This window comes from Micropterus dolomieu, linkage group LG23 (assembly GCF_021292245.1).
Source record: "Micropterus dolomieu isolate WLL.071019.BEF.003 ecotype Adirondacks linkage group LG23, ASM2129224v1, whole genome shotgun sequence".
NCBI lineage: Eukaryota > Metazoa > Chordata > Actinopteri > Centrarchiformes > Centrarchidae > Micropterus > Micropterus dolomieu.
Window position 1 is genome coordinate 10,007,328 of NC_060172.1, and position 14,148 is coordinate 10,021,475.

The 14,148-nt window shown below is 39.6% G+C and overlaps 1 protein-coding gene across 1 annotated transcript in view; it reads left to right on the forward strand.

The window, feature by feature from the left end:
• The first annotated feature begins 4,299 nt into the window (after positions 1-4,299).
• Positions 4,300-14,148, forward strand: part of vps37d (VPS37D subunit of ESCRT-I) — a 30,440-nt gene continuing 20,591 nt past the window's right edge. Inside the window, exons 1-2 of the mRNA XM_046038755.1 lie at positions 4,300-4,537; positions 12,548-12,719. Of these exons, the coding sequence (XP_045894711.1) occupies positions 4,415-4,537; positions 12,548-12,719 (295 nt within the window). The 5' untranslated portion in view covers positions 4,300-4,414. The remainder of the gene's footprint in view (positions 4,538-12,547; positions 12,720-14,148) is intronic.

The following is a 14,148-nucleotide window of genomic DNA, read 5'->3' on the forward strand; positions in this document are numbered from 1 at the left end:
ATTATTCAGAAAGATTTACTCGTATGGTCTGTCAGTCTCTCCTCTCCTTCTGTATCTGTGCTTGAGGTTGGCCAAGATGGGCTGTCTCTCGGAGCGAGATAAAACAAATGATTCGTAATTTATATGTTATTTTTATTCAAGTAATAGATAGATGGATGGATGGATGGATGGATGGATGGATGGATCTAGCAAGACAAAAGTGATCCTTAAGGTTGACCCTCAGGACAATTATTAAGCTCCTCAACAAGACACCCACACGTTGAAAACGAAAATATCATCTCCTCCAGAACTGAAGAGAGCTTGAGAGTCACCAAGAGTCTCTTAAAATGATGATTCACATATTCTGAGAGGGGAAGGGTGCATTTGCAATACATGGTTAGAAAGCCAATACTTTCTTTTCATGTCTGACTAGTAACCGTCACGTTCCTCAAGCCACAAAAGCGAACAAGCGCTGTGTCCACTGAAACCAAGAGTTTATGCATCTTACCAGTGTTTGGCAAAAACTGCAGCAACAGTCAGCAAAAGTGGTGATGTGGGTCTCCTGCAGCCGACCAAATAGTAAGAAACCAAACCTTGAGTTCATTTCCTGACTACTCAAAAATCAGAAGCGTTGTCAAAGGCAGTTAAAGTCAAATTGTGGAGACTTCTAAAAACATAACATTAATGGTGGAACAAGCACTGACATCCTGCTCAAGTAAAAGTACAGCAGTATTATTAGCTAAATGTACTTAAAGTATCAAAAGTACAAGTACTCGATCTGCAGAAAAAGGACCAAATGACTGATATATCAATTATGAATTATTAAGTTTGGTAGTTCAGTCCAATGGTTCCCAACCTAGGGGTCAAACCCCTCCACGTGGTCACAAGATAAATCTAAGAGGTCGAAAGATGATTAATGAGGTATAGGAAAGGAAAAAAAGCTCTGCTTCAAAAGTATATCAATAGAGGGTTTTTACACTGCAATTACAAATGTTAATAAATCTTTAATTAACTCAAATTAAATCACATTTCACCAGTGAATTAGAGCTAAAACAACAAAGCAAGTGTTATGCTGGAGGAGGATAATTTTCATTAATGGCTTACAAACAATCTACAAAGGATTAGTTAATGGTTTATTAACGTTAATACATTAATTAAAGCATTTTAAATTATAATAATATTTATATTTGATCATTTCTCCTCTTTGGTGCTCAAACTGTCATTTAAATGAAACCATGTGAGAGATTTAGAGTAAATGTCTCTTTGGTGGAACTGGTAAGAACTCAAAGACATCTGAAATGAAACAAGGGACAACTTGGAATACACTTTTTGTAAAGTCCCAAAAACGCTGTGTTAGCTCAGTCCATGGGTACTTGTCTTGGGAACCGGGCGGTCGCCAGTTCAAGTCCAGCACAGACCACTGCCGAGAACGAGGCTCTGAGCCCTAACTGCTCCCCTGGTGCGTTGTTCTGTCTGCAAAATTGTATGTAGATTTCTTAAAAGGTTGGAAACAACTGGTTTAATCTTTAACACGGTATTTAGAAGCTTCTGACCTTTAACCTAAAAAGCAGTAGTAGACTCACTAAACCTGTCAAATTAATGTAGTTGAGTAAAGAGTAGACTACAATATTTGTGTCTGAAATGTAGTGGGGAAGAAGTATGAAGCAGCATAAAATGGAAATACTCAAGGACAAGTACCTGAACCTCATACTTGAGTACAGATCATGACTAAATCTACTTCCAGTCTCTTTTTAAAATAAATTGGTGTTCCCAAAGGTTTTGGGGCCCTGAGCAGAATTTGATCCTCCATGCTCAAAAATAGTTGAAGTAACTTTAGTCACCTTCATCCATCCACCTGGTGGCAGCAGGGTCCTTAACAGCCTCTAGGTCAGTTTATACCCTTTGTTTATGCCTCAGGCTGGCCATGCTGAGTCCAAATATTAGATTGCAGACAGGGCAGCTGGACACTGTTAATAAAAAAATGCCTGGAGCCAGTAGCTTGGTGAGCTATGTAGATGGTCTAACTCCGCGTCAACATTAAACTTCCACACATAAATCAAATAATGCCTCACACTGACCACATAATAATATCTCTTCAGTCACTGCTGCACTTGGTCCTGAAGAGTTTAATGGATATAAATTGGGTTTGGACGCAGAGAGTCTGCCATGGTTTCGGGGTTTAATGAACAGGTCTATTAAAAGCAAGTGAAAGTCTTTTGGGCACAAAAAAAAAAAAGCTGAAACACGTGAAATTCATTGAGGCAAAATGCTGATGAAATTACAGATTAAATTATATTTATTTTATTTATTTAAATTATATATTTTTTTACCTAGCAGCCATTATCCAGTATCCAATGGCCTGGTGGAAGAATGAACTAGTAATATGATAAAGATTATTTTGACAGTGGTATACTATTTAGCCTTTATAAGCAGAAAATAAATATTTAATAAATGGTTTACAACACACCATAATGTAGTTGCAAGCAGATCTTATTACATTTTTTACGTGTTTATCAATGTGCGGTATTTGTCAATAATTATCACTTCTCCTATGAAGACATATTTTATATTATCACAACAGTGTTTTACTAGCCTATGATGTAATTCATATTATACAGCAGCCTTCACTTTGAGTTGCCCACAGGAGGCGTTATAGTTGACAAATAAACACTTGCTTACAGCTACATTATAGTGTGTTATAAACCATGTATTTAATGTTTATTTACTGTTTATGAATGCTAACTCTGTTGTTGCTATTAATTATTATTATAATTATTATTAATTTATTAATTTTTGGTGTCTAAAATTGTAGGGGGGGGGGGGGGGGGGGGGGGGGGGAGGGACTGCAACTAGTCATGAGGACCTCAATGTTGAAAAATCTAAAACCGAAGTAAAGCTAGAGCTAAAGGTGCAAGTTTAACACAGACGAAAAGGACAGTTGTCACAAATACAAATGTGTTAATCTTCAATTCAATACAAAGTAAGAAATAAGTAGACAGGTATCTTTATCTGGGAATATGTACCACTAAATCACAACATCAACTATAGTTTTCATGAAACTATAAAATGTCAAAGCTCCACAATTCACAATTTCCAAAAAGCCAACCAAAAACCCAAAATATATTCAGTTTACAATCACATAAGCTAACAGCAGCAAATCCTCACAATGTAGAAACTGGAATGGTAGAATGTGTTTTTGCTTTAAAAATGATCTCTAAGATGAATCAATTATCAAAGTATTTGCTAATCATTTAACTGTCAATCGACTTATCGATTAATCAAAATCGTTTCAGATCTAATAACCACACAGCAACCCTGGGGTCAAGTATTACTTTAGTGTTAGGTCATTTTACTGGCGGGATTCAGTACACCAGTGGTGGAAGTAGTATTTCAAACCTCTACTTAGATAAATGTTTACTTAGTACTTAGTTAAAGTAACTACATCACAGTGTAAAAATACTTTGTTATAAGTAAAAATCACTTTGATGTTGCAGCTGGTAAAGGTGGGGCAAATCTTTATTGCTTTCTACACTATAATTATACATCATTATTTATTTGTTGATTATATTTTGTAGTATTGATCTGATTCTGCAGAGTAACTAGCCTAAATGTATCAAATACATGTAGTAGAGTAAAAACACTGCACTGTATTGGAGTGGATTGTAAAGCAGAAAATGCAAATACTAAAGTAAAGTACAAGTACCTCAAAGTTGAGTTAGTTTATTTCCACCACGGAGTCAAATACTGTTAAGTGTTGATAAAAAAAAACTCCTTAGCATGACGACAGTAAAAGTATTAATAAATATAAATAATAGACAATATAAACTAAAAAGGAATATTGATGCATGAAACTCAAGTAAAGTACAAGTACCTCAAAGTTTAGTTAGTTTATTTCCCCCACGGAGTCAAATACTGTTAAGTGTTGATAAAAAAAACTCCTTAGCATGACGACAGTAAAAGTATTAATAAATATAAATAATAGACAATATAAACTAAAAAGGAATATTGATGCATGAAACTCAAGTAAAGTACAAGTACCTCGAAGTTTAGTTAGTTTATTTCCACCACGGAGTCAGATACTGTTGAAAAGTGTTGGAAAATTTGTTAGCATGACCACAGTATTAGTTGGAATCAATAAATATAAACAATAGACAATACTGTACAGAAGCGAAAGGAATATTGATGCATAAAAGCAAAGTACAAGTACCTCAAAGTTGAGTAAATGCAGTCAATTGATTTGAGTCAGATGCTGTTAAGTGTTGAGGGGAGTGGAATGTGTTTTATTTTGAAGGGGATGACAGGAAGTGTAACGGCTGACGGTTGGTGTTTGTATTGACGCTGCATGCGGGCTGATTGCATCGCATTCCAATGTGCGCGAGATGTAACCGCTGTGCGGACTTCCAAACCGTCTTGAGCCGCAATTTGAAGGAATAAAATGTCCAAGTTGAAGGAGTCCAACACTTGTCCTGACGGCTACAGGGCTTTAAGCACGAGTGAGCTGCAGGAGCTTTTGCAGAACGACGACAAAATGGACCAAATCCTTCGACTCAATGAGAAGGTAGGTAACGTTATCCTCTGTTCCCCAAAGAACCAAAGTGCCGTAAGGAATTTGCTCAGTATTCACGCTTTGTCAAACCTCTTCTTTTATTTTTAACGGTGCGATTCCGTCGTTTTCGGGCTGTACTTTTTTTCTCGTTCCTGGAAATTTGCGTTTAGGTGTTTTTGGTCATCACATTTGATGTTCAGTGTGTAACGCAAAGCCGCTTTACATGGTTCATCGATTGTCTGCGTGGCGAGTGTTCGGATTTTCAATTGGTTTTCAGAAACCCCCGTCTCCTAATATTTGCGGTGAATTATTAGTTACTGAAGCGAAGATAAAAGACGCATGCCTTGATTTGTGCGGTCTGTACAAGTGATTGTTTTATTCTACAAACGTTCTTATCGTGCAGGAAGCTTCATATCGAGGTGTTGAAGACCCCATACGCGCCGTTATGTGGTTTTAGACCTTTTGCCGAACTCCCTTTAAAAAAGATGGCAATGTAGTGCTTCTTTGTCCGGCAGAGAACCTGCATACGAAGTAGAAGATAATTTGAGAAAATAATAGATTTCTTACGGCAAACAATTCAATTCGGCATAATTTCAGTACATACATTAAGACTTATTTGACTAAAATGTCAACTTTTAAAACTGGTCGCCCTCAGTCCTATTCCCTCAAACGGTACGTTGGTGAGCAGTGTTGTTTTCTGAATAAAAGTATACTTTTACGGCAGTAAGTTGCTTATTGATGTATTGGATGTATGCCGATTTAAGCAGTGGTCTCTTGACAATCAGAAAACGCCTTAAATCCTATTCTTACATGGGTGTAGCTTTGTGTTTAACCATGGCAAATAAAAATAGTCCGATTTTTAAAGGAATTCCACGTGCCTTTCTCTCCATGTCAGAGAGGGACATTTCGGGGCCACAGGATGACCATCACGACGTAAATTGAAACTACATCACACTCTCTGTCTCTCTCACGCACACACACCCATATATACAAGGTGCAGCAGTGGTTCCCAAACTTTTTCTTGGGCCCCATTTTGATTAGGTTTGCCTTTGGGGGGTTGCTCAAACAGAAAAGACTCTGGCTTGCATGGCTTTCAGAGCTATGGGTGGAGTGATTACAACACTGTGTGTGCAGTGAAACATAACCAGGGTGGGATAGTCAGCCAGACACATGTTCTGCTAGCAAACATCAAAGGACAAGGAGTTAAATATTTAAAGAAATTCATTTATTGATATAGCTGGACTCCACTTTGAGGTGCATTGCTGTTCTCAAATACACTCTTCTTCCTTGATTTATTGAGAAGCCAAAGGCTGACCTTCATGTGATTTTTGCTTAGAAACAAAGAAAGACATCATGCATTTGCCCGGTTCTTGGTGAAGGTTGTGACATTTGAAACCTAACTCTGTGAATGAATCGGGATGATGGGGCCACAGTAGTTGAATCTCACCAAGAGGTCATACAATCCTCCCGCGGGAGCAGAGCGATGACTCAAAGCCAAGATCCTGAGAGCTTGGGGGGGTCTTTCAGCAACCAGTCATCCAGGCTCTCATTTATCTATCATTAACTAATAATACTTGTGTTTGCAGAGGACATTTATCCAACAAGAAGCCTGGCTCCCAGTGATGTAAGCTACTTTAGTCTGTGTAGAAAATATCAAACATGGAGTAAATATTATCATGACTGGTTTCAACACCCTCCCCTCATCTCCATATGAGCTCTGGGAGCAGAGCGCTCCATTAATCTCCTATTAATGATGAATGTTATGTAAACCACTGGGTTAAATCATTCATTATGATTCATTATCATGAATTTTCCAGCCTGATTGGTGGAGTGTTCTTCATATTCTCATTTTCAACGGGTTACACAACATGTCATGATATTTCATTGTAGTGCAATGATCTGAAACGTAATGTCAGGTTTTGCAGTCAGAGCTACAAGAGCTTCTTTCTAGAGTGTCCCTAAGCAATCATGCAGATTTATGCATATTTGTATTAATCCAGAAACTAGTTTACTGGAACATTCGCATAATAAAAGAAACAAAGGCGTGTTGAGACCATGGCAGCCTTAAATGCACTGCAGCTGCAGCATCCTGTTGAGGCTTAGGAGTTCGTCACCCAAAACAAACTGAGGTAAACAAATATTATCAAATGGGTCATAAAACACTTAATCAATGGGGCTGGCAATGAGCATTGAAAAGTACTAAAAGCTTGTCAGATATGTAGTTTTGTTTAGTTATTCTTTGATCAGATAGTTTCGGGTTGAAACCAAAATTTAGCATTTCAAAGTTCATGTACGGATGCTTGATTTTAGGCAACATTTAAAGGAGAAGTTTGACATTTTGGGAAATCTGCTTTTTAAATATAGCCACCAGCTGGTAAGGTTAGCTTGGCTTAGCTTAAAAACTGAAAACAGGGGCAGCTAGCTCTTGTTGTGGTCAAAGATAACAAAATCCACCTACCAGCACTTATGAAAATAACTAGCAATTTTAACTACAAAATTTCTTTAATATTAATATGTGATTATGCTTGGTATAAACATATCTTTAAAAAATATGGAGACCCCAAAATCACAATGACAAAATTGGTCAGAAAAATCGAAGTTTTCCTCAAATTGTAAAGACTTGTAATGACATTTTTAACAATCCCAGCCCTATTTGTCATATGAAAAACTCATTAGTATCTGATAGCATTACAAATTAATAGTGTTCAAGAGTACCTGATGGGGGAATTTTCCTTTTAAAATGTGAAAAAAAAAAAAAAAAAAAAAACAAGCGGTAAACACAACATGTGATGAGCTTGATGAACAGTTAACTATTTAGCACCTATTTTGGCCAACTGGTGAATATAATACTGTACCCAGTATTCAGTCTTCTTTTAGCACTGTTTTGGTTTGTACCATCTCCTGATAAAAATATCACACTCTTCAGCTGCTAAATGCTCCACTTTGTGACCCAGCTAGTCGCTAACTTTTGAGTGTCTGCTGTTTAATGCCAAGCAGGTAGTGTGCAGTGGGTGTATTGGAGCTTTGTCAGAGAGAAGTGCTGCCTGCTGTGGTCGGAAATGACACCATGCAAGACTGTAAAGTTGCAAGCTGGAAAAAAAGAAAAGGTGTAAAGCTCGGGGCAACTGTGGTTTCATCACTACACACTACAGCTTTCACATTACATTCATTTAAACCTTTCATTAAAATTTTAAAAATGATCATAGCTTCTTTAAACTCATCCCAAATGTTGCAAGTGCTATAAGTTTTCAATTCAGTTGAATACAGGCCTGACGTTACATGAAGAATTCTCTTTCAAAAGTACTTTTGCTTTTGTGGCTTCGGACTACAGAAGCCTAATTAAGCTTAAAGGCTCATTTAAGATGAAAGAGAAACACCTATTTGCTGCATTTCACGTGGCCAGATGTGTTCAAAATAAAACAGAAAACAACAGTGTTGCTCTTCGTCTTCTCCAGCGCTGAGCTCGCGACTCCTAAGTGCTCCCCAAGTGTCATTTGTCAGGGATTGTAAACACTGTCGGCCTTGCTTTACAGCCTATGCATCAAAATACAAAAAAAACACTCTCTCCCCAAAGACTGCAGCAGTTGTTGTTTGATAAACGAGGCGGACTTGCCAAAGCAGGAAATGGATTGTCCGTTTTGCCTCCTGTTTAAGGAAAACGGGATGGATGATTGGGCTGTAAGTCTGCAACTAACTGTGTTATCTTTATTCTCGCAGGACTTTTTTTTTGAATGAACTGCAGATCTGAAGTATCTTATTCTGAACTCAGACAGACAGTCCTTTGACTAAAGGGCACATTCTGTAAATTCCTCTAAACTTGGGACTCATACATCCTTTTGATGACCCGTAAAATGTGAGACAGATGCACCGTACAACACTGGACTGAATGAAATAGCCCTCAGGCTCCAAGTGACTGACTGCTGAAAGAAAGCAATTGAGTAAGAAAAGTATCCGGCTGGGCAGAATCATAGGAATGCTGAAACTGATGAGATAGTCAGAGGTTTCAGCTTTATCGCAGTGTGAAGCTCACAAAGTGGCATTGTGTCAGTGTTTGAGACACTGTTTCTTTACATCAATGCTGTGACCGTATTGTTTGGTGAGGCTTAAAGGGAGTGGCTTTCATTTGAATTATTTATAGCTTATGGTCTAGTGACAATGATTACCCACCCCTCCCCCCCATATCCACGTACCCCGACCCCCATCTCTCAATCCCCCAAGAGCATCCAGAATTGTGACATTTGACCCATAAATAATTTTTCCCTTATGAGGCTCATGTCGCCTCTAGCTTTTTTCAGACTCGCATGAAGTAAAGAGAGCCACCAACGTCAGAAGAAATTGTAAAATTTGTATGAAATTTAATGAGCAGTGGGACTAGATCACACAGAAGAGGCCGGTATTTCAGTAATGGAAGATGGACTCAGATCCTTTTACTTAAGTCAAAGTACCAGTATAGCAGAGTAAAAATACTCCATTACAAGTGAAAGTCCTGCATTCAAAACCCGAAAGTCTGGAAGCAAAATGTGCTTAAAGTGTGACTTCTGGATCTTTCAACCGATTTTTCACATGTTTTTGTGTCTTTAACTAATTCAGACAACTTTTTTTTTTTTTAAATTGGTAGACTAGAGACATAAAATTACTATTTTTGTCAAGGGAGTCTGGTGGTTTGGATGAGAGCGGGAAAGCGACTGTTTTTGGTTAAACAAAAATGATCTTACTCTTTAACAAAAAGGTCTACCCTCTGTAGGGAGACTTTCCATTATGTTGTCAGACACGTAATAACAATCTGAGCCTGTCACCGGCAAAAACAAGCACTTTAGTGGACGTACTGTGACAGAACGCAATTGCCCCCAAGGATTACTTTGCAACCCTGTTTCAGTACTGGACCGATTTCAAAAGTATTGTCCCAGTTAGTCATATAGATGTAAATACTCTTACCCTTTTAAAGTATCAAAAGTGAAAGTACTTGTTCTGCTGAAAATGTCCCCTGTGACTGTAATATATTATATATAACATTATTAAATTTTTAATATTGATGCATCAGTGTGTGAGCAGCATTTTACTCTTGTAGATGCTCGAGGTGGAATTAGTTTAAACTTTTTAATACACAGTTAGCTAGTTTAGGGCCACCAGATAATTAGCGGTTAGATATGATTCACTGATCACAATGATCACTGGAGAGATAATAAGTACAAGTACTATAAAATGGAAATAAACAAGTACAAGTAAATTTAAAGTTGCACAGTACCTGAGTAAATGTACTTACCGCTGTGCAATATTTAGTGAGTGAGGAGATTGTCTAAACCTGAGTCTGATTCGGCTCAGCAGGTGAAGATTGATCACAAAGAGCTGATCATGGTGATGTAGGGGGGGGGGAAAGGCCTTTTGATTTTTTTTTTTAAAAGTTGGGAAAGTAGAGACAAACAAAACATCAGTCACAATCAGGAGCTGATGTGTGACTAAATGAAGTGAATAGTGCTGTTTTAAATTCAAATAAAATTAATTAAAAAATACACAACTATGGAAAGTGAAGTAATTCTACTGCTCTGTACACAAGTTTCTCTGTGTAGTAGTAGTAGTAGTAGTAGTAGTACTTTTCTCCCTGTCAGGGTCCTGCAGGACTAATGAATTTTTCCAGTAACAAACTCTTGTTGGCAGGCTGTTTAGGCTGTAATATGAACTGGTAGGTGTCACATTGAGTTTAATTATCCAAACATGGAGTGATGATTAAAGTAATCTATTCCGAAGATGGTGTCTAAATGTCTTGCTTCGAAACTCACTTTGAAAAAGCATCATTATCAAGCTCAAAAACACAAATGCTCAAAGAGTTTTATTTCAAAATGCTTTGATTTTAGAAAATAAAAAATATTTGTAAGACACAAATAATTCTGTTTTCAAAAACTTACATGCAGCAGTTGATATGGGAGACGGGGTGTGAGTTTTTCCTGACTGTCTTATTGGGGAGTAAAACAGGAGACTATAATAATGTAAGGGGGACCGGCGGTAATGGGAAAGGGTCTGTATTTGTATAGCGCCTTTCTAGTCTATTCCCAACCACTCAAAGCGCTTTACACTAAATCACATTCACATGCCAACCGCACATCAGAAATGACATTCACACAGTGATGCCACCGAAATGCAGACCGTGGGAGCCGGGGATCGAACCACTGACCTTTTGATTATTGGACAACCGCTCTATCCCATGAGCCACATCCACCCCAATAAAGAGGGTGGAGGAGATTGTGACGGCGACTTTTGTAGTTGTCACAGTATTTATTCCCTCCTCCAGCCTATTGTCTGTTTGGTCTTTGTTGAAGTCAAAGTCTAGTTTGACATTAGATGTCACAGGCCTGTGACCGGAAAGACACCAGTGGTATTCCCGGTGCTGGCTTGGTTGGGATGTGGGTGGAGAATCTGACTGAGGGGACCCTCTCCCCTCCTTCAGCAGGTGGTGTTGAGGTACCCTTGAGCAGGACACTTAACCTTCAGGTGATTCAGTGTCCTGTGTAGCCTCCATTTGCTAGCAGCAGAAGATAAAGCCGCCTGTCTCCAACATGATTGTATCAGGCATCTCCCAGTGGCTTTCAAATAAACAGAAAATGTTCTCAGTTAAGCTGCATTTCCCTCCCAACTCTAGGGTCATTCAGGGTGTATGAACTCATGCAGCCGCAGTGGGTACTAACTCTGCAGTGTACTGTATAGGAAAACAAGAACCACTGGGACTCTCTTTTAGCCATTTATTGCAAGGCACCAACATACCGTTCCTACAATTGTAGAGAAACAAAGAATGTATAAATACTGTCTGTGCCTCTATAACACCATGAGCAGTGCAGTCAGTCAGTGCACCAAAGACAAATTTACATTTCTCTGTTTGTCAGTTTTCTTAGTTGAGGGCGGCATTAGCTCAGTCTGTGGGGACTTGGCGTAGGAATCGGAGGGTTGCAAGTTCAAGTCCACCAAGGACCATTAATGAAGGTTCCCCTAAGCAAGGCCCCAAACCCCTCACGCCGAGAATCCACTGACTCCGGCTAAGGCATGTTACAGCTGCGTAGGTTTGATGTGTCCATAGCCCGGCGTCAAAGTCCGCTGGAAGCGTCTCAGAAGCGCTTCAGCAGCAGAGCGTGCAGCCCGACCCACGTTATTGACTTGTTATTAATTTGTCATTTTCGTGCTTCTACTACCTTCTTCACAGCTCTGTGACCCCATTTCGTTCCGTCATCTTCAGGCTGCATTTCCCACAGGGAGAATTTCAGAGCGTTTTGCCTGCATGATTATGCTGACATGTTTAGATTGTTGTTGATTTGGTAATCAGTGTTTGCATTTTGTGCTTTTACTATGATTAAGTAGGCTACGTAGTTAAATGATTTCCTTTTGTGTCCGTTTTAACCGTGTTTAATGTTTAATTTACTGGATTCTCTGTGCCGTTCTGTGTCTGACTTCCTTCCTGGTTCGATGTGCTCTGTGCTAGTTGACGCGGCTAGCGGCCTATTCTCTGCGGAGCGGAGAGGTGCTTCTGGGGCGCTTCAGGGACGCGCTGCGGCCGCGTCTGGTGGACTTAAAAGCATTGACTGCAATAGCTGTTATTGCTCCCTGGGCGCTGCACAATAGCTGCCCACTGCTCCTAATTAGGATTGGTTAAATGCAGAGAACAACAGAATTTCCTCTCGGGATCAATACAGTATAAGAAAAGAATAATCATTTAATAATTAGTTAAAAACAGCAGCAGCAACAGTCCAACCCCAGAAATAATGATATAAGAGAGAAAAGCAACAAATCCTCACAGCCAGTTTTTTTTCTTGAAAGAATTACTTTAAAGATTAATGCAAACATAAAAATAGTTGCAGATGAACTTTCTGTTGATCAACTAACTGATTAATCATTGCAGCTGTAATATATAGCAAAAATACTGAAATCTAATCCACATGTATGTTACAGGAATTTAAAATGTCTCTGGGGCAACAGCATACACACTACTGCACAGCTGTCTCACATGCATGATAGACTAATCTTTATTCTTCTGTTCAGTTTCAGGATCTTCAAGTGGACAGGGAGATGCTGCTGACCTCCAATCGGAGCTTGGCAGAGGAGAGCCTCGCCCGACGACCCCGCCTTTGTAACGGCAAACTCCAATTGGCGGAGAAATACCGGGAACTGTCCAACCTGGCAACCACATGCTGGGAAAAACAGAGTCAGCTTGGTGAGTTTACCCCAGCACTGATGAGACGGAGAGGAGGGGGCCAAGGGGGAATGTTTCTGGTTACATGTACGATGCCAGTGAACGAGCACTGTCAAGACATAAGTCAAGAGGAGTTGGAAGTTGTGACGACAAGGTCAATGGTTCATATGGCCTTGCTAAGTGAAAGTGAAAGCTGCAGCTTCTTAAAAGCTATTTTTTTCTAACAATAAGACAGCTTTGGATGACTTTAAACAGCTTTGTATCGTTTTCTTAAGGCTTCATGTTGACTTCAGTGAAAAGAAACCAAAAGAAGAAATCGCAGAAAGAAAAGGTTGGGTCCTAACCACTTAAGGTTAAAACTAATTATACATGATATCCCACAGTGGCTCCTCAGTGTCTCACCTTGTAATTGCAAGCAAGACATTCAGCCTTTACTGCGCGCTTTGGGACATAGAAAGCAAAAAATTAAACTTGAATCGCTTTTGACTCACTGTGACACACTGGCTGGTTCAAAGAATGAGGAAAGTTTCACATGAGAGTACAGAAAAGCTTCAGCGTGTCAGTGAGACGAGCCTTCAACCGCCCAGCGAAAGCCTCAGCATGACTGGAGTTTGGTCATGGGAACGAAGCGGAGCATATCAAATGCCAGCAGGAAGCTTGCAGCAGTTGTCAAGGAATTTGCGGGGTGAAAGGGGCCTTGTCTTTGTTTAGGCAAGTCATGCTTTTGACAGGGCAGCTATAGGGCAGCACCAGAGGATGTCTTTTTAAGCCTCTGCCCTAAATTTAAAGCCTTATGGGCAAGCTTTAGAAATTCCTCACATTGTAAGATCCGTGCCAAGAGCAGGTGATAAAATAAATCCTGCTGCATTAATTTCCAGAGGTAATGTGTACTGCTTTTTATTTATAACTCTGAGTGGAGGCCTTTATGGAGCAGGCCAGTGCTTGGTTTACCTTAATGGAACAGCGTTGCCAGATTTGTGCAACAGCCTCAGCTGCCGGCCAGTGATGGAAGTTGGGAGGAATGTTAAACTTCCTGTCAATGTGTGCGTATTACACAGATGCTATCCCACCTCCCAAGCTAAGCAGGATGGGTGGGGGTCCGTCCTTCCTCCGCAAAACATCAGATTCTCATTTGCTGCAACAAGGGACTGGGAGGGGGAAAAAAAGAAGATGAATGAGAAGGGTTTTCTTGAGGCGAGTAATTGTAGTGGAGACAAACTGTGGAGTGGATCAAGGCAGACAGCTGTATTGTTTTATACATCCTGCTGTATGGGATCGGTGGCCAGAGAAAGCTGGCAGAGTGTGCTGTGGTCCCCAGGTGGAGTTGAAACCTTGAGTGTTTCTTAACGACCACAGCTATTATCGGCATCTATTTCCCTCTGCTTGTTTCTGCTGCTAGTCTAGTTGCTAACCTTAGCATAGACATTTTTTTTTTTTTTTTAAAGCAACG